This window comes from Coturnix japonica, chromosome 4 (genome assembly GCF_054131305.1).
Source record: "Coturnix japonica strain WE chromosome 4, WE-NBRP24, whole genome shotgun sequence".
NCBI lineage: Eukaryota > Metazoa > Chordata > Aves > Galliformes > Phasianidae > Coturnix > Coturnix japonica.
This window is the reverse complement of record NC_140666.1, coordinates 62,635,671-62,656,745: the sequence shown is the minus strand read 5'-3', so window position 1 is coordinate 62,656,745 and position 21,075 is coordinate 62,635,671. Positions and strand designations below refer to the sequence as shown.

Here is a 21,075-nt window from a genome sequence, read left to right as displayed (position 1 = left end):
GCATGCTGAGCAGAGGGAACGAAGTTGACTGTTCTGCCCTGCAGCCAGAAGGCAGAAAGCATGCCAGCAGATATTACCATGAATGGAGTCACACAAGAACAGCGATGTGCCACCCTGACTCAGTGTTGCGATGTCTGCGTTACAGCGTGCTCACGGCATGTGGCAGGATGTCACACTCTGAACCAGAGGATTTGGCTATTCTGTTCTTACTCTGAGCTAAGCTCTTCCTCCCTATATAGGTCACACAGTGATGTGCAGTGCTTTGCAGAGAGCCACTGGTTTTGACTTTGTGGTTTATTCACTCCCTTAGCTTGTTAATAAAATATTTTAATATCCCAGAAGTGAGTCTGAAATTTTTCTTACTTGAAAGCAAAACTCAATGTAAGTTATGCTGTTACAATTTTTTTTACAGACAGAAAATCTGGAAACTGTTTAGCTCTTTGTTTGATAGTTTGAGGGATTTTTTTTTTGTTTTCCAATATTACAAATCAAATAGACAAATTTCACCTGCTGACTTGACCTCAGGTTTTAAAGATTGCCATTGTTTATTGCAGTAGAATAACTGGAGCTGGAGCATTGTCCCAAGGGCAATGTGTAAAGTCAATTGCTGCTCAAGGCAACGCTTTCTAAACTGTGTTGTGAATTCTCTTCTTTGCCTCACATACAGGAATCACAGCGATTCTGGAAAGCCCTCCTGAACTGCTTGCAGTAGCCAGGGAGACACTAACCACCTTTAGTTTTCATCAACAGGGATTCTCCTATTCCTCAGCTGGAAACAGACCTTGCTCTTGGAAGTAGTTGTTTTACCTCTACCTGAAGACTCATATCAGCTGTGGTTGTACTTGAGGAGAGGAGATTAAAAAAAAACCTACATTTGTTCCATTTTTTTTTTTTCCCAAACCAGTCAAGAAGTTGTTAAGACCTATTAGCAAATAACCTGCTATTCAAGGGCCACATCTAATGCTCCCCATTTAAGAAACCAGGGCAAAGCTAATAGGTTGAACAGCTTGTGATCACAGTTGTTGCTCCTGCTTACAGGCTTCTAAACTTGATTTTTCTATGAAATGCTTTTTATGAAGTGCAAATTTTACCCAGTTTCTATGAAAGTGCATTATATGCCTATGTAATGATAGGTAGATCTGGAAGATGGCTAGACTAATGTATTCTTTTCTGTGTTTGTTTCAGAAGATGAAATTTCAAATGCTACTGTCAATGCAAATGTTTCTGCATCCACACAAAAAACTGGTAAGAGTTTAAATTCATAGAATCGTAGAATGGATTTGGTTGGAAGGGACCTTTAAGATCATCTAGTTCCAGCCCCCTTGCTATAGAAGGGACATCTCCCACTAGACCAGGATGCTCAAAGCCCCATCCTGCATGGTTCTGAACACCTCCGGGGAAGGGGCATCCACAACCTCACTGGGCAATATGTGCCAGTGTCTCACCACCCTCACAGTAAGGATTAATTTCTACTTCTAAATCTATCTTCTTCCAGTTTAAAGCCATTTTCCCTCTTTCTGATGCTACCTGCCCTTATAAAAAGTCCCTCCCCAGCTTACTTGTAGGCCCCTTTCAGGTACTGGAAGGCCACTATAAGCTCCCCTGAAGAATTCTCTTTTCCAGGCTGAAGAGCCCCAGCTCTCTTGGCCTGTCCTCATAGGGGAGGATCTTATGAAAGACTGCTATTGACTGTATTGCATTTGTGTGGGCTAAATATCAATTCCTTTCACAGTTTAAATGTTGAAAATGGCTGCATTGAAAGTAATGCATCTGAGGAAGATAAACTGGAGATGGGACCGTGTTTTTTGATAACTGAAGATACTGAAGAATCTGTTTTGGAGCTGAGAGCAGTGGGATAATAAAGATGGATACATTCAGTGTTGTTAAAGGAAGAGAATAAGATGCAGCCACAGAAAGTCTGAATGTTTTTCTTATGGGAAGAATGCGACATTTTCAAATTGTGCTGTAGTTCTTTTATGTTTCAAAAACCCTGATGTTTATGTCTATTCTAAAAGCATTTAATAAAGAACCGACACCTCATTGTGAATGAGCTCTTCAGACGTTTCACTGAACTTCCCTTGCAGCTTTTTGTCACAGAGGAGAAAGCAGTAATGTTGTTTATGCCTATGAGCAAAGCATCAGAAGCCCCCAGTGAGGTTACAGCCCGCTGTGGGTGTGGAACAAGCTTCCAGGGAGACTCTTTCTTTGAGGCACTGTTATTCTAGGCAAACAGCCAGCAAAGCAGGAGGAAAGGGAGGCAGTTATATGTTCTGGTGCGGTCATTGTATTTATAAGTACTCCATACATGTGAGAGAAAGTGGCAGGTCATTATTTGTTCCTATTCTATCATATTTCCCATCTCTGAGAAGTGCTAGAAGAGGGAGCATGACAGGGCTTGGGTTGTAGGCAGGGATAGAAATGAGCCCCTGTGGCTGACAGAAGTGCTTTCTGCTTCTGTTAAGTGATGCAACAGAACTCTGGGCAGCTTTCCACCATCTCTGTGGCATGGCCAGCTCTGTAGCCCTCTTCCCATAGCAGTAGCTAACAGATCCCCGCTGCCTTAGGAAGCCCTTACCTCCGCCTTCAGCTCTTGCCCCTCTGCAGGAGGGAGCTTTCAGGAGCTGCTGTAACATGAGTGCTGATTTCAAGCCAGGGATTATCACGTGCTAGAAACCATTATTCCTCTCACTCAGATGTCCAAGGCTTGGCTGCACACTTTGGAGATGGGCCTGCCAGGCTCTTCATGACCGCCCAAAAATGCATACCTTCCCTGCAATGCTAATTGTGCATGCTCTGAGCCCTTTAGAAGCGCTCGTGGGCAAGAAGGGTCTCTGAGAGCCTGACTTGAAAGAGATACTCACTGCCTTAGTGAGAGAAGGCAGCTAGAGGTATGGGATGTTTATAATGGATAAATCAATAAAAATGCCTCTCTTGCAGAGGAGGAAGCTTTGAACACAACCACCTTAAGAGCAACGACACCGCTAGCAACAGAGCTGACAACCACTACAGCCTCAACTATGACCATGTCCATCACAACAAGGTGTAAGTGATGTTTTCTTGTGCTAACAGTCGAGGCTGGTCCGGTGGTCAATTAGGGCACTGAGCAGCAGTGCCCCATGGCCTGGAAATGCATTTATAGATGGTCACATCCTTGGTAGTACCTCCAGAGCCATCGGGCTCAAGTCAGGTCTGATAACTGTGCACAGGCTTGTGCTCATGAGGATGTCCCACTGATGGGGTTGGGTTTCCCTGCAGGGAAGGGAGTCTCGTTCCTGTTGATCTTATATAAAATTGACAACAAATTTTCAACATCCTTCCTTTAATAGACAATACAACTACTTCTGCTAATGCCACAGAAAGTACAACACAGCATACAACTGCGCAGCAGCCAGCACAGGTGACCACTACGGCAAGAACTGAAAGTGAGAACACAACAAATGGTGAGTGACATTCCATGGAGCCATTTCTGATTCACCATACACTGTTTCGGTAAAGCAGTATGGAGCAATAGGAAGATATCTAAGGAAGTAATTTGGATAATGGATTTTGAGCTATGTGAAAGCAGAGCTCTTCTTCCTATCTCTCATATCTCAATGAATCCTTCTGCAGAATCTTACACACAGAGTATCCTAACTTTAATTTGTAGTGGAGGTGATCTGGAGCCATTACATAGGATTTGAATCTTCCTGTAATTGGGAGGTCTGTACTTGGAGGGATTTTCATTTTTATTTTCTTCTGTTTTGGCAAGTATTTCAACAAAAATCATTGGGAAGGGATTCTATTAAAAGAAACCCCCCCAAAAACAAACAAACAAACAAACCCAACAAACCAACAACAGAAATACCTTGCATTAAGCAAATAGTTGGAATAATTTAAGCAAGGATAATAACATTCATATTAACAAAACATAGTGAAAATGGATGATGAATGAACTTACACCTAAAAGTAAGGCTTACTTGTTTCTCAGTTCCCTCACATAAACAGGAAAATTAAAGACACTGCCTGAAAGTCCTCCACAGTGCAGGGCTGGGACAGTCATTGTCCCTGAAATGAATATGGGCTTAGTGAGATTTTTGCTATTAAAATGGGTATAAAGTGAAAGCTGTCTGCTATCTCTGCTCTCTTTTTCCCTTCCACTCTAGCAGTCAGCTTCTCCCTCATTTTGTGATTGGCCTTAAAGAACTGAGGCAGGATTTGATGGTGCCTGTATAAAATATCCAAATTTTCTTTCATGGCACCTGGTTTCTAATACAACACAGGTAGGTATCTCTGCCAGTCTGTAACACAGGCCATCACTTCTCTACCTTCAGTCCTGGCTAGAAGCATCAGCAAATGATCTTATCCACACAGCAAAGATGTGACAGGGCTTCCTGTCCCCACTGCAATTTCTGTGGCTGCTGTCACCTCCCATTACAAATTCAGAGAGTCCTTCCATGCTTTCTAGCCATGACTGTTACATAAGAAGCCAACAATTAGACTTGCCTCCATATTTTTCTTATTTACTAGTACAAGATATCAAAGCCAAGAGTTCACATTTAGCCAAAAGAGTGACCTCCCTTGGACAGTTCAATAATTGCAAATGGTGTCACAGTACAGCAAGTCACACCTGTATATGGGAATTCATGTTCTGGGACGCTCTCTGTTATCAGAGGCTGCCAAATGAAAGGTGGTAGAAGGTTGTGCTCTTCCTTCCCCAGCTGTAGATCAAAGGTCAGCACTCAGGATATTAAATTGCAAACTCTTGGTGGGTTTGGGGATGTGATGCTTCTGATTAATCCTGTGCTTTTCCTGGAGGATGATGTATCATGATACACTGAAACATTAAATATTAGAAAGTGAGAAAAGGAGAGGGTGAAAGAGAGAATTTTCATACCAAACTGCTGATAACTAAGCAATAGGAGGGCGAGGCTAACAGCATACTGCTCAGCTGTCATTGGGTCTCTGTCACAGGCTGCAGGTACCTGTCATGCTTCTGGAATGCCCCGTGCAGCAGCTGGCTGCAGGATGTGCTCAGCAGGAAGCAGCTTCCACTGCTTTTGTTGCACTGCAATTTTTTGAAGCTTTTATTAATGCAGTCTTCAATGCAAGGGGTTTTGCAGGTTGTTGATTTCAGGAGAGAGATGTATATGTCACCTAACCAAGTCCTCACATTAGGGCTTTAAAGGGTTGGTGTTCCCTGTAAAGGAGTATCCTGGATTCATTGACTGGCCGAATGATGCTGTTACAGATGTCTGGTCTCTCTGCTGAACATCTGCTGCTTGTATGAAGCACCATGTGATGTCAGACCTCATTAGGCTGCAGCCTGCTGCAAGGAAGATTTAGAGTACTGTTGGGAAATGGTGAAACACACGTGGGTTATATGTAGGTTAAGTAGAAAATCCTGCTAAGATCAAGCAAGGATACGTGCTGAATTTCAGCTGGTTGAAGAAAATGAAGGGTTCTGGGAGCACAAAGCAAGGAAACGGCTGAGGCTTGGGCAGCAGCCCTGCAGGGCAGCTTCATGTTCCCCTCTTTGATTATTCTTTTGACAAATGCATGCCAGTGTGCTGCCATTTCTCTCATCAAAGCTTCTGTGGGGAGAGTGGTGTCACCTCTGGGGGGCTCTGCCTTGCCGCAGTCATCCTGTCCAGACAGCTATTTTACAGTCTTTACCATTTTATTCTTATGTTGTCATTTTATTCATCAGCAGTGACTGATAGCAGACATACTGCAGGGTGATTTGAGTGCTCCCCCAGTGCAGGTGGGACCCTGATTTCCTGTGGGATACAGTGCTGCCACTGCTGTACATGCATGCAGCAGTTGGGTATGGATGATACTGTTCCCAATGGCTTTGGGTAGAGAAGCCACAAGACGTGTCTGCTTACACCCTTCTGCATCGGGAGCTTGTTCTGCAGCCTCTCTTACCCATGGTGCATTTGATAGTCACCATCTTGCATGTAGTTATGGTGGGTTCTGAGGGTGGACACAGAAATCACCTGCTGTACTGTAACAGCTTGAATTCATCCTTGCTTCCATGGCCAGACGGTGTCTGTGTCTGGACACACCCTGGACAGCAAATTTCATGGCGCAGATGACCTCAATCCTCTACTGACTGTGAGGGAGGGCAGCAAAAAGGCACTTTAATTTTTCATATGCTAATTTTCAGGGATATATTATTTCTCAGACCTTAACAGCACAGAAAGAAGTAATTAACTCCACACTTAATTACAATCCTTACAACTTTATAAAGTATCCCATTACCGTTATGTGACAGTTGTGGCAGAAGCTTGTATTTGATTTATTATTATTATTATTTTTAATGAAGGTAAGTGATAGAAAGCAGGAAGCTATCTACGCCATCAACCTGGTCTCCAAAGTCAGTGTTGTCTTCTGGCACAAGCATGTGACTGTTGGATGGTAAGGATGCGCTTTAAAGATGCCTAAGCTGTGTCAGTCCTAACAACCTCATAGGGATGTCTCAGTGTTTGACAAAGGTTTACCTGAAGGCATAGTGCTTTCTGACCTGAACTATCCTCCATGATGGTGAGGGGGTTTGCCAGGGGACTGGCTCAGAAATCTAATGCAACCCTTCTACTGATATATATATAACTGTAATGATGATGTAACCATATGTCTGTCTGGTTTCCAGCTGTGCAAGTGCATGGAACACAGTCTGCACAAAATGAGAGTTTGAGTGCTACAACTACTAAGATGGGGACTTTGACTCCTACAGCCTCTTTACAAGTAAACACTACTGCTTCTGGAACCTCAGGTATGTTTTGAAAACACACACTTCATCTTCCTATACAAATAGTTCAAAAGATGTAAAATATCTTCATATGCCATGCGCTACCTTCTAATTTGCACAGGGTATGATGTCACCCCGCTATGAAGTTATGAGTGATGGACAACTTCAATAGATTCATAGGAAACTCAATGTCATTACAGAAGGATATAAATTAAGATAATAGAAACCTTATATATGCTGTATGTGGCCACTGTGTAGCGCTGACTGCCAGAGGAGGTCATTGAGATAAATTCTCTGGCTGCAAAGTGAAGGAGAAAACAGCTATGATTTTTACAATTGTTAATAAATCTGTAGGGCATGCTAAGGCACATGACCAAATTAAATGACGCTGTTCAAACTACAACAGTCACATGCAAGGTCAAAAAGGTATCAGTCCTTCCCTGTGCCTGTCTAGCTTTATTGTTTTTCTGAGTGTGTTTTGTTGTATTTATCCACTAAAAAACTCTGTGGCAAATGCAGATGTCAGGTAATGAGGGTGATCATTTATTACATTCCTAGCAGGCTGAATCACTTAGGTTTTCTCAAGGTCTCTTGAGCTTTTACTCAATACTCTGAGCTACACATACATAAGCCCAATAAGGACATTGACTGTGTTTGCATTTCCCAATTATTATTAATGTTTAACATGTCCAGAGGGATAAGAGACTCTTTATAATTCCCTGGTCTGTGTTTGCAGGAGATAACTGAGTGCTCAATAACATTTTGTTGTGCTAAAACTTAGCATCGTGAATGGGTGTTTACTGTGATTCTTCTCATAGAAGATGGGATTGCATAGTATATATCTGTATATTAATATCATATGCTGACTACATGCTAATAGTAATATCATATGCTGAGTACATGCTAAAATGCTTAGAAGCATTTTAGGGAAATTGAGATTTTTTTTCATTTTTATGCTATGGCCACTTATTTAGAGAGGAGTTGTTAATTATTTTCATAAACCTATTCCCCATAATACATATGTTGTGAGTTGTATTTAATCATGGAAGAAATGTTAATGCTCATGCAATGCAAATAGACTATTCGAGACAGTCAGCACAGCTTCACCAAGGACAAATTGTGCCTGACCAATCTGGTGGCCTTCTATGATGCATCAGATAAGAACAGATGACAGACCAGTGTAATCTACCTGGACCTGTAAGATCTTTGACCCAGGCCCACAAATCTTCCTTATTTCCATATTAAAGATTAGATGGATTTGAAGAGAGGTCTGTACAGTGGATAAGGAATTGACAGTATGGCCACAGCCGGAGAGCTGTAATCAATGGCTCTGGTGTGCCCCCAGGTGTCTGTCTTTGAACTGGTGCTCTTCAAAATTTTTATCAATGACGTAGACAGTGGGATTGAGTGCACCTTCAGCAAGTTTGCAGATGACACCAAGTTGAGTAGTGCAGTTGATATAATAGAAGGAGAAGATGTCATCCAGAGGGAACTAGGAAAACCTGAAAATTGGGCTCACTTGAACCAAGTGGAGTTCAACAAGACCAAGCGCAATGATGTTGGGATAACCCCAGATATGAGTGATATGGGAGAAGAATTCATTAAGAGCAGCTCTGTGGAAAAGGATGTGGAGGTCTTGGAGGACAAAAAAGCTGGACTTGAGCCAGCAGTGTGCTCTTGCAGACTGGAAGGCCAACAGTATACTGGACTACATCAAAAAAGAGGTGGCCAACAGGGAGAGGGAGTTTATTATCTCCTTCTACTCTGCCCTTTTGAGGCCCTGTCTGGAGAACAGAGTTCAGGTGTGGAGTCCTCAGCATGAGAAAGACATGGAGCCGCTGGAGTGGGTCCGGAGGACAGCCACAAGATCAGAGAGCTGGAGCTCTTCTGCTGTGGAGAAAAGTTGAGGGAGTGAGCATGTTTAGCTTGGAGAAGAGAAGGCTCCAGGGTGACCTCATTGTGGTCCAGTGCTTAAAAGGATCTAATAAACAAGATGAAGACCAACTTTCTGCACAGCCTGGTAGTGGTAGAACAAAAAGGAATGGTTTAAAACTAAAAGAGGGAAGATTTAGATTAGATAATAGGAGGAAATTTTTCACTCGAAGGGTAGTGAGGCACTGGCACAGGTCGCCCAGAGAAGCTGTGGATGCCCCATTCCTGGAAGCATTCAAGGCCAGGGTGGACGGGGCCCTGGGCAGCCTGATCTGGTAGGTGGCAACCCTGCCCATGGCAGGGAGTTGGAACTAGATGATCTTTGAGGTCCCTTCCAACCAAAACCATTCTGTGATTCTATTACTACCCTGTTACATTTTATGTCTTTTGGCAGATACACGCACAGTGTGGGAATCTTACCATTGGTACACTGCAATAAGGCAATAAATTACAATATTTTTTATGAAAGATTCTTTCTCATAGGCAAATTGACCAGGTTAAAATGAAATTGTAGCACATACATGTCTGTGGGTTCTATCTATTGAATTATCTGTAATATTATTTGTACAATTGCTCTTTACATTTAAAATATACCCAAAAAAGGTTTGCATCTTTTCCTGTGACTGTCTGTGACAGTCATCACCTTATTCAGCTCACTGTGCTGTAAAGCCAATAAATTTTTAGCTCAGAGACTACCCACGGAGCTAGCACTATAATTTCCTGGCTGAGGAAGGAAGGGCCCATATGTCCTGGGGGATTCAGCCTAGGTCCCTGGCATAGATGTTGCCCTGACTTCCCATAATACTGCCATTTCAAAATCACTTCTTCCTGCAGTGAGATTTTATCCTCACACCTTTCCTGCCTCCACTTGGGACTGACCATCTCCTTGTTGCTTTTTTGCAGATTAAATATTGAAGAAGTCCCCTTACACACTTCAGTGAGATAGGTAGCCCAAATGGGTGTGCCTTTAGACCATTTTTGCTCCATATTTTCTGTGTACATTAAAGTCTTCAGGGAAAAAAAAGAAATCTGCCTCCCTATAAGCAGATCTCTCTTTATATGTTCAGCTGCTCAGGGCCAAGGGAAGCCATAGGCTGCACCCTAATAACTTTTAAGGCAATGAAAGCATGAAGTCAGTTGTTTCAGGCTGTACTGAGTCTAGAAGAAGTGCTGACTCTTGCTGCCATGAGATTCTTTCTTTGCAGCATTGTGAAATTTCATCTTCCATAGGGTCTGGGTACATTTTGTTCACTGGAACAGGGGTGGTATGTTCGATGGGCTCATACTGCAGCCCTCAGGGGATCACAGAGCTTAAAAGCTGAAGGTACCCAAGCCTTATCTTCTGTGTGGGAAAACAAATTGATGTGAAATTCACCCAAAACAGAACATTTCTATTTGGTTTTCTCAATGATAATTCAGCTGATTAATCTCAAAACCAAAAGAATATATGTCACTTTGAGACCATTTTCAAAAAAATGTACGTTTTGAAAGGAAATTTCCAATCTGCCATATCAAAAGATCAGGGTGTGGGAGAAGTGCCACACAGAGCTGGAGAGCAACTGAAATGAGTGGGGGGAGCCTGTGAAGGAGCTTGGAGAAACATCAGAGAGCAGCATCGCTGTATTACAGAGGATTGAAGCCAGCAGCTGCAGAGGAGGGGCTGAGTGGGGCTCACCTAGATTGGGGAGGGGAAGAAGAGCTGTTTTTAGCAAAGAGAGCAACCAGCATGCGTGCCATTGAAACGTACACTACTTCAACTCTGGCTGTCATGTATCACATGCCTCCTACTCCTGCTCCACCTCCACAAAGGATTGCTTGTTAATATTTCATTTTCTCCTTTTGTTTAATTTGTGTAGAAGTGGAGATTTAATGGATCTGTCACAGACTAAATACTTCTGAGGAAGTGCAAGTTGACTTTTTATTCTGTGACCTGAACAACAAAAAATCCATAAAGTGGGATGAGTTTAAGTTCATCCACCAGGCTGGTAAGATCAGAAAATCTATTATAATAAGCTGTCAAGGGAATCAGCCTGCTGCATCTATCAATGCCTTTATTGCACTCCTCAAATTGTAAATCCTACTTACCTGATTCACAGAGGTGTCTCTTTGAGAAAGAACCTTAGGAGTAAGACAAGGAGGGTTTGTCTCTTTCTGTATATAAACTATACAGGAAAGCTGGATAGTGGTATTAAGTGGAAATCGCTCACCGTAGCTTTAGCTTCTCCGCAGAGAGGCACAAATGGAAGCGTCAGATAGATGGAAAGCATAACAAAGCCTCAGCTAACACAACTGCAGAACTACAGCACAGTCAGGGCAAGGGGAGTGTTTTAAGATTCTCGATTTTGCTTTGATTTATCTTGTGGTCTCCCGTCTGAACGATCAGCCAAATTTATTCACTTGTTTTGCCAGCAAGCATAGCTCCATATGGCTGCCCTCCAAAAGCAGAAGCAGCAAGCTGCAGGGCGCACAGGCTGTTCAGGTAGCAGAGCTCTGGGTGAGGTGAGCTGCTGGTTCCCCTCTCCATCTGTCAGCCTCCTCACCAACACTGCCATTGCTCAGGCAGGTATTGTCAGATCACCCACTCGTACATCAACCTCTTTATCTTTGTCCTCCTTGCCATACGGACAGTGTTGTACACCTCAATTCTTGTGAGGAGTCTTGGAAATCTTCCTGGATTTTTTATGCAGAATACCCACCCCCAGCTCACAGCCTCAGGGACATGGTAGGGGCCAAGCAGATGGCCAGAACAATACAGCAAACACTGGAGCAAGCAAAGGGCTGCTTGCCTTTCCGTCCTTCTCCCCTAGAAAAGCAGTGCCCAACTCTGCCATCAGAAAAGTTAGCTTTCTCAGCCAAGATGGTTCACTTTGTTTACAAGAGTGAACTATGGCAAAATGCTACATTGACATCTTCAGAGTATTTCTTAGGAGAGTTCAGCTCCCCTCAGAATGGGGAGGGTAAGGCTGAGTATCTTATAGGGACACGACCTACCTGAAAGACCTGACAAGCTCCTCTGCCTGTCTCCATGAATGTCCACGTTGTTTTATATTTGCGTGTTTAAATGTTGTTGAGTGCTCACGTTTTTTTTCCCATGGGATCTCACTCTCTGTAAGAAAGGCAGGGTTCAGCTAACAACTGATCATATCATATTTGGATGTTCCTTTGATGCGGGTGGGTGTCCTGTGGCTTTCTGTGCACCTTTGTTTGACAGGGAGCTATTAACTTCCTGAAAGGATTTCCTTGGCTCTTGTCATTTGTGTTGCCCAAATATGCAGTAAATGTCCCCTAAGAGGTCATCACAGATACCCTCCCTGAGCATGGTGACACTGTGCAGATGGATAGACAAGATAGAAAATAGCTTACATCTCTCCTGAATTTTTGTCAGCCAGTATGCAATAACTGTGTGCCCTCAGGATTTAACTAGCATTGCCCATATTTAGTATGTTCAAGGAGATCTCTCATTGCTAACTTGAAGTACTTGGCTTTTTTCTTGCATGTTTGCAATTAAAGTGTCATTAAAGCTCTGCCACACGTATTACTAGCAAAAATGATTGTTTGTATGCCAGTGGCTCAAGTGATTTCTGTTAATAGATGAGAAACAGCAGCAGCTGTACTAATGTGAACAAGAATTCACAGTAATAGAATAACATCTTTAATCCACATTGCAGCTCCTCTCACAAGAGCTGTCTCTACAAAGCACAGGAAGGACCATGGTGGGACAAGTCCTCCTGAGGAGCTCTCAGGATGAGTTGGATGAGCCATGTTCTTCATGGGTGATGTGCCAGGAACCAGCCTTGGAGGAGCCTGGAGGGAATTTTATGGTGCTGTGAAACTACAACTCTAAGTAAGGAGGAATTGCTGAGGACATAGCACCTGGGGGATGTTCCTCCATGGCAGCTCCAACAACCCAGCGAGAGGCATCCTCAGGCCATGCCCCTTGCTGGGCTCAGGCAAGCACAGAGGTATTGTGCTGCTATGTCACACAGATGGATGTTTTCAAAGACAAGGATGTCTGGCTTCTTTTGGCTTCAGACCAATCACGAGAGAGATTTAATATAAAGCAATAAAGTCATTGTGGGAGTGAGGTTTCTCTATCCTCCAGATGTGAAATATTCATAGACTTTGTAGTGTTCAAGCATACGCACCTCAGCCTAGAGACAAGCAAGTAGCATGCTGACATGGTGTTCTGCACCCAAATTTTCTGGATCAAAAGAAGGTTGCTGCCAGCAGCAAGACCATAAGTTTTGCTCACAAGGCACAGCAAGGTCCAGTTCTTCACTACTAACACCTCATTCCCACTGTTAAGCAGTCTGCTAGCCATGAACACCAGGGTAAATAATGAAGGTCTGTTACTGAGAGATAGCAACACTTGAAGATGTGACACAATTAGGTATTTGAGTTTATTTTCTTACAGAAGTTATTTGTCAGTTAAATACCAGCTCTTCACCCCAGGACATTTATTTGGCTTTGGTAGGAGGAATGTTTTTTGGGAGTGTATAAGTTAATTCAGAATTGTCTGAGTGGTCAGGTCCTGGAACAGGCTGCCCAGTGAGGTTGTGGATGCCCCGTCCTTGGAGGTGTTCAAGACCAGGTTGTACGGGGCCCTGGGCAACCTGATCTAGTAAAGGTGTGTGTTTGGTGGCCCTGCTAGGCAGGGGGGTTGGAACTACATGATCCTTGAGGTCCCTTCCAACCCGGGTAATTCTGTGATTCTGTGTGATTCTGTGATTCTGTGAGTTTCTTGTCCAGTTACTAAGCTCATCAATGGAGTCTGCCAGTTTGTATAATGTGAACACACCCCTTGCTTTCCTTTTTGCAAGGATCTCTAAACCAGTTAATAATATCTTTGTTCTTTCCATTTTCTTTCAGTCCTTTCTGTGAGCACCCTGCTAATACCAACAGGTAAGAGGGAAAGGAAATATTTGGAAGAGGGTAGGAGGAGGTGGAATCTCAGGTGGAACGTGACGCATAGTACATAGAAGGAGATGAGGGATGCTTATGTTGCTGCAGTGCATAACCTTGCAGTGAATGCAACTGAATGCCATGTGGTACCAGGAGATGATGCAAAGCAAACAGAGTGGCAGAATTCTGAATGGTGCAATAGGCAATTAATACAGAAACAGTGTTGGTCAGGGAGCTAGCTCTTGTCAGTGGCTCTCCTTCCTTTTCCAGTGGTTAGAAGCAACAGGTCCCAGGATAAGGCAGTCTTCATGTGCCAGTGAACCTGTAATACCTATTTCCCTTCCCTTGGTCTTGTCAGGGAGCAGTCACTTCTGTGCTGCTCTCTGCACCTCTTGCTGCTGCCACCAGCAGCCTGTCCCACCTGTTACTGTGATGGGTCTGTTGTTGTAATGGATAGTTATTTGGATCCCAAATCTTTCCCTAGCTGGAAAATATCTTCTAGATTCCATTTCCGGAAAGTGGATGGGATGGGCTGAATTGTGAGGAAAATTTAGTGGATAACATTGATAATCGAGTAAATGTTTTTAATACCTTAATCAATTTCACTCATTCAATAGTGCATCCTTTCAGGTACTGCTTTTCCTCAGTGATAGCCACATGTAGTTACAAGACTAACCTGTGGGTTTGCCTTCTCTGCATTACTCATATCCTGGTCATCTAATAGACGGGTAGGAAGATAGCCTTGGAACCCTCAGATTTTCTCCTGAGGATGTACTGCACAAGTCCAGGGGCACACTTTCACGTTTCTCAATGTAATTTGTTTCTGCTGACATTTTCAGTCAGTACTCAGAATAACTCGCTGCTGTGAGAATTGCCTGCATGCCCTGTGTATCTTGCAGTCTATCAGATAGGGTAGTGAAAAGGACAATGGTATTTCCCTGGGAGATCCAAAGCAATCACACAGAATCATGAATTCAGAAGAATTATTTCTGTTACTTCATGATGGCTCATATTTCCCTCCTCACATTATCACCTTTCAGCACACAGCACCACAGGAGAGAGAACTTTAAAGAAACATGATAGGATGTTCAGGGGCAGGGGTCTCAGGCAGTGATAGTTTCCTGCATGTAGCATCTAAATGTCTCAGCTGGGGCTAAATTGTGTAGACACCATACTACGTCCACACAGTGTTGTAAGTTAGAATCGTCTGACTTGTAGGTATCGGGAAAACCAGTATACTAGCATCTCTACTGGAAGAGCTGGCCCCTGGCTTTTCTCTTTTTACTCCTCTTATGTCAGGAGACAACATGCTCATACATATTGGAGTAGATTGGGATGTTATGAGCATGGGAATATGGGCAAAAGGAGAATGGAGAAAAAACATCGCCAAAATATTTAATCATAATGGAGCTGAGTTCCAAATCAACAGAGAAAGGAGGAGTCCTACAGATTTGGGACCAACAGTCACTGTTGGTTACTCTAATTCAGCAGATGAGAGTTACAAATGTTGCCTCCATGAAAGATTCTGTAAAACAGATGGACCTGTCATTTGGAGGTGTAGCAAATCAAAATTGCGGTTTAGTCCTCAAAATGGCACTGAGGAGTTAATTGTAGTGGCTCAGTTAATGTCATAGCCCCCACCCAACAAGCTGAGCCCCTTCTGTCCTTTGGAAGAGCAATGGAACCACACTGGTTTCAATGCATGAGCAGTAGGAGCTGTCTGCCTTTCATTACAACTTAGATAGATATCTTGGATAGCTGATACCCAACTCCAGTTCAGATTAGCACCTAAAGGCAGAAATGCAATCCTCTTAAAAATGCCCCAGAGGCTTTGACAGTCCTTGCTCTCCCCACGTGTAGGAGAGCAGGCAAACACATCACTTTGTCACACTCAACTGTCAAGAAAATGTCCAGCTATTTGTATTGCCCCTCTCTGGACTTACCTACCATTAGTGTTTTTTACTATTAGCAGTGAGATATTTTGGTTCTTCATCTTTTGAGGGCAGGTCTTAATTTCACACACTTATTTGCTTGCTTGTCAAGAGAAGTTGTTGATGTTGACCAGTACCTTAACCTCCCTAACAAATGACTGTAAGTGTCCAAGCAGATGATCCCAGAGAAGACAGCTGTATGACAGTCCATACAAAGTGTGAGTTTGTCCTAAAGCTTTTCCACCCCTCACGCTAAATTATCCAGGTGCTACTTAGGAGACTTACAGCTGTGGAGCATGTCGTGGCTCTAGAACTGACAACGTCAAAATTGTGTGGGGAAGATAATTTTTCTGGGGTGTGGGGGAAGTTGTCTGGAGAAATTCTGATACTTATATGTTGATATAATGTTTCTTCTGCAAATCTAGATTCTGGCAGTACTGCAAACAGTTCCGAAAAAACGAAAGCATTGGAGGATACTATCCATTACTCTAGTGAGTTTCATTACTTTGTTGTCCATCTTTTCAATTTTCAATAGATGAGCGTGGCTCTAGATGAGTGTTGGAGTCACAAAGAAACAAATCAGGCTGAGTTATTTGTCTGTACTAGGCCATAGACCCTCTTATAAACCCAATTTAACTCAGCTTAGCAAGCTGACACCTCTCCCACTGGAAAGCAGAATGATTATTCCCGAGGACTGAAGTCAAAGTGATAAAATAAAAAAAATAAAAATGTGAGTGGAGTCATACCCTGTAAGAGAAGACAAATGGAAATGTGAAAATATAATTTACATACCATTATGAATACTTGTTATATTAATATATTGTTATGAATATGTTATGTGAATATGTTGTCCACAGTGTCATGGGAGGGTGAGTGGGGAGAGAAGGGCTAGGAGAGGGTCCTCTGTGAATTGCTCAAGCAGTTGCTGTTTGCATGGTGCATGTTACTTAATTTTTATTTTAAAATTGCATGTCTCTGGGGCGAGAGTATAACTGCAGATCTGCTATTTCCTACCCAAAGCACTAGCTCAGCATAATACGTTTGATGTTTTTCTACTCTGAACTCGTCTCTCAGTTCTCCCTCTGGTTCTGGAGATGCACATTCATATGAATATTAAACATTAATTGCATAAAGAATCAGTGAAGATGCCATATCAAAATATGGGGCCGGCAGGAGGGAAGATGCCGAGGCTCTGCAGCCTCACTGACATGGGGCTAAACCCAAACGTGGCTGACTGCTGCCAGCAAAAAAAGATAAATGGAGAGAAGCTGGGCTTGGATGTTTCCCCAGGAAAGCTTCTCTTCATGACATAATTCTTTCCTTTTTGCTTCTTGGCTGGGAAATACCCGTCAGGAAATGGCAGATGGTGGGAAATAATAGAAGGGAAGAAACGACCTCATTTAAAAAGAAGATCTTGCATTTTATATCCATAGTTGTAAGTGCTGCAGGGAATGTTACTGAATTATGTAATTCCTTGGTATCTTTCTGGGTTTTCAGTGCTAAAAGAGAAATAACCGCTTTAGTCACTGAATTTCAGATGAGTCTTTCTTAAAAAAAAAAAATAAATAAATAAAAAAAATTTGCAAGTATAAAAAAACTGTTTCTGCAGTGGGGCAGTTTTTATAAACCTTTAAGGCCACCCATGCCAGGAGCAAACCTTGCAGGCAGCCATTGATTAGAATTACACAGGTCCCACTGTGGCAGGTGCTGAAGCCTGGGTGAAGGCATCACCATGGGGTGTGGGGGCTGGGGCCAGGAGCCTCTTGCCATGGTACGCAAGTGCCTGGGCAGAGGTAAATAAGGGATTGAAATGATGTTCTGCCTTTTCTTGCAGGCGTTATCCTGCCCGTTGTCATTGCCTTGATTGTCATTACACTCTCCACCTTCTCGCTGGTGGCCTTGTACAGAGTGTGCAACAAGAAAACTCCAGGTATTTGGTTGACCTTCTCTGACCAAAGGGAAGACAAAATATCAGTGTGCTTGTTATTAAAATGTCTCTGGAGGCTTTTGAGATTACCATAACTAGAGATACTGCAGTAGTCTGACAGGAAACCTTGTATTTCAGAGTATTTTATCTGAAGTGGGAAAGCAGCACTTCATTATCAAAATCAGTAGGAAGAACAGAGGGAGCAAAAATATCTGTGATCTTTTTTGAGAATATATAATGCCATAAAGATTTTTGTTTGGCCTTTTGCAGTTGCAGAGAGCTAAAAGAACAGCTGTGCTAACATGATCAGTCAATTGGATAGAAAAAAGAGAGTGAAAATAAGCTTGGAGATGCTGTTCAGCACAGTCACTTGATGCTCATTTAATCCCTGTTCCAAATAAAAGCAAAGAAACATCATTGCTTTCTTTTAGGAAATACCTGATACATGAGTGGAATCTTTTGGTTACAGGGTATGCATGGGTACAAAATGGCTGAGCAAACAGCACTTCCAGAAATAGTTGCTTTTGACAAATCGGCTAAAACCAGTATAAATTTCACTGCTGTCCATGAAATACTTAAGGTAATGAGGATGTAATTCCATTAGATCTCATTCGCCAGGTATTTCAGAGAGTTACCAAAGCTGGCCACAGGAGAGTGCAATTTTCCATTAAGTGAAAAAACAACCAAACATATCTGAGTCCTGACTGTGAGTTGGCATGAGTTAGGAGCTCTGTGCAGAGCCTCAGCAGTGAAATCACTGGGGCTTGGTATACAAAATCATAGCGGGGTGTGGAAATGTGGAGCAAGGCAAACTGCGCTGCAACCAACTTAGCCAATGGCATGGAAATCAGAGCAAAACAAAACGCAGAAGGTGTGCTGCCTGTTTAGGAAATTACTGCATTTTCAGGGTAAAGGACATTAGGTGAAGTTTGTTTTCTTGCCAGCCTCCCCACACTCAAATGCCATTGCTCACAGTATTGGCAAAGTAACTTGAAAACAAGAGGAGGCAGTGACAGTGACCTGCCATCCCTCTGTGTATGGGAGCTAGCTCTATGCACCCTAGGTTGCCCCACCGCATCCATCTGCCCACATTTGGGTGTAAGGAGAAAACAGGTTTGGTGGATGTTTCTTTTTGGAGAGTAGCCCCTTCCTCACTGACTGAGATGACAGGCCATGTTGCTAGTTGGGCAAATCCCACTGCAGCACACAGGCTGTTTTGTGTTCCCCCACCCTGCCTTCTGGATGAGTTGTTTCATGCTCAAAAACCACTGTCAGCACAGAGATCTTTTGGGAGGATGAGTTAGAAGACTGACAGTTACCATCCAGTTTGGATGTCTTAGCATACTTAATTAATCCTGCAAAATCACAACTAAGCCTTCTGCTAGCAGGAGCAATAGCTATGTTTAAGTGTTTTGCTTAGCTGAGCTCAAATGACCCTAGCTCTGTTCCTTTTTGCAGACAGACAAGAGAACGGCACAGAACAGTAGGTCAAATTTTTACTTTGCATTGCTATGAGATCTCTTGTAGGACACTTGTGAATGCAGCAAATTCTGCATGTCATTTTCTCATCTTTCTCTGCTTAAACATAACAAGCAGTTGCTACTGCAGAACGATGTTTCTGAAAGCAACATGCTTGCAGTTATTATGCAACTGTATGCACGATAGCAGACATCCATGATGGCATATACAGAAACATGCAACTGTCTTGAAAGAGATCCTTTTGAAAAGGATAAATGCCTTATGCTGAGCCCACTTACTTTTCTCCCCCTTCCCTTTCCTTTCCCCCCTTTTTTTTTTTTTTTTCTCTCTCCTTTTATTCTTTGTTCCTCTCCTGTCATTACATATTCTTCTGTCCCATCTTCTCTCCACCTGCCCATTTGCACAGCCCTCTGTTAAAATACCCAGAGAGGTCATGGAGTCTCCTCCTCTGGAGACTTTCAGAACCCACCTAGATGCATTGCTGAGTGGCCTAAACCAGGTGTTCCTGCTCCAGCAGGGGGATTAGACTGGGTGATCTTTTGAGGTCCTTTCCAATCCCTGACATTCTGTGATTCTGTGAAAATGGTATTGGCATAAGCAGGAGAGTGAAATGAAGAAAGATACATACCAAAGGCTGTTAGGTCTGGATGTGGTGCCATTTGGGCAGGTGGTTTACTTGCTACCCCCTATTTTCCTGAAATCTAAGGTGCTCCTTCTTGCAGTCTGACACAGCTATAAGCCCCGTGTTGGCCAAGAAAGTGGATATCTCTTTCTCTTCCAATTCCAATTACTGTACTTCTTCTGTGGAGCACTGAATTGAGCCTGGAGTTGTGTGAGCTGATCTATCGCATTTTAAGAGAGGAGTCTTTTCAGAGCCACTAACGTATGGTGTTTGCCATCAATAAGACTCATGCACAACACCCTTTGCAACCCATCTCAAGCCTCCAGACCTTGATCTTAGAGTAGTATTAAACTGAGCCATGTGCCAGTGCTGCATGCTCACTGTGCCTTATGTCTTCTGTCACCAACAGGGCCCAGTCAGATAAAGAAGGTGTAAAACTTCTGTCTGTGAAGACAACTTCTGCTGAGACTGGTGAGTGATTCTTCTGTGCCACTGTGTTTGGGGATGTCATTTCCAACAGCAAAACCATCCTCACTTCCTCTCATGTTGAAGTCACTGCAAAGCAGCCAAATAGGTGCCTGTAGAGCTGCAGCACAGCTGCACTGTGTGCAGTCTCAATGTCTAGAAGTGAGAAATACAACTGCTGTAGGGAAGAGCATTTTTTTCTCTTCAGTGGTAAGCGATCTACAGCTAGGTATGTTTGGGAGTAACTAAGGTAGTGGTATTTATCAGTTAGATTTGGGTAGACAAGGATATTTGTCAAATGATAATATTCCAGTAGCCAAAAGGTTTGGGAATAAGTGCTGCAGCCTTGCGTAAAGTCAGCCTATACTTTTAAAATCCTACACTTCTCATAAAATTCTAGTCTTGTCCTACTCTCTCCTGTGCTTCACTGATCCAGTTTGTTTCAAAATGTGCCTGTAATAGAAGCTGGAAGGAGTAAAGGTTACAGTTAATGTACAAAAAAGAAATGAAAATCTCACCGATACAAGCAAGAGATGGAGGTAACTATAGGTTCTACAGGAGCAGAACAGCACAAAATAGCACCGAGGTGGAACAAAATCTGATCTAATCTTATTCCCAGTTATTAAAAATAATAAATATTATTTTTAAAAAATTTAAAGAAAAATGGAACTTCTCATGGTTATTCTTCTTACTGTTAAATATATGGCAATTCACTTTATCAGCTGCATCGTGCTACTTTTGTTCCCACCCTCCCTATTGAAGTAGGGAGGAACAACACTCTTACTTTATCCAACTTTTTAAGGTTTCTTCTTCCCCCAGTGGCATTTCAGAGGTTGCCCAATAGCTGCTTTCCTCTTCTTCTAAATCCTTGATGAGAAATTCCCTGTAACACAAATGTAAATAAAGCTCTGATACTTAAGCAACTGCAATTCAGCCTTGTGATTCTGGAAATTATGTATTTGTACAGTATACATCTTTCAGAATGGATGTTATTCTGTTTTAAGGGGTATGGAACTGTGAGCATGTTTACATTAAAATCATAACATCCTTTCCGAAAGCTGAGTGAAGTCTGAGGCTGGGATTCATAGCC

At 42.8% G+C, this 21,075-nt stretch overlaps 1 protein-coding gene across 1 annotated transcript in view; it reads left to right on the top strand.

Annotated features, from left to right (window-relative positions):
• EMCN (endomucin) overlaps nucleotides 1-21,075 on the top strand; it is a 43,486-nt gene that overhangs the window by 11,784 nt on the left and 10,627 nt on the right. The window contains 9 exon segments of the mRNA XM_015862125.3: nucleotides 1,186-1,245; nucleotides 2,938-3,042; nucleotides 3,327-3,440; nucleotides 6,629-6,751; nucleotides 13,529-13,561; nucleotides 15,918-15,983; nucleotides 17,327-17,422; nucleotides 18,878-18,902; nucleotides 19,930-19,991. Of these exon segments, the coding sequence (XP_015717611.2) occupies nucleotides 1,186-1,245; nucleotides 2,938-3,042; nucleotides 3,327-3,440; nucleotides 6,629-6,751; nucleotides 13,529-13,561; nucleotides 15,918-15,983; nucleotides 17,327-17,422; nucleotides 18,878-18,902; nucleotides 19,930-19,991 (684 nt within the window).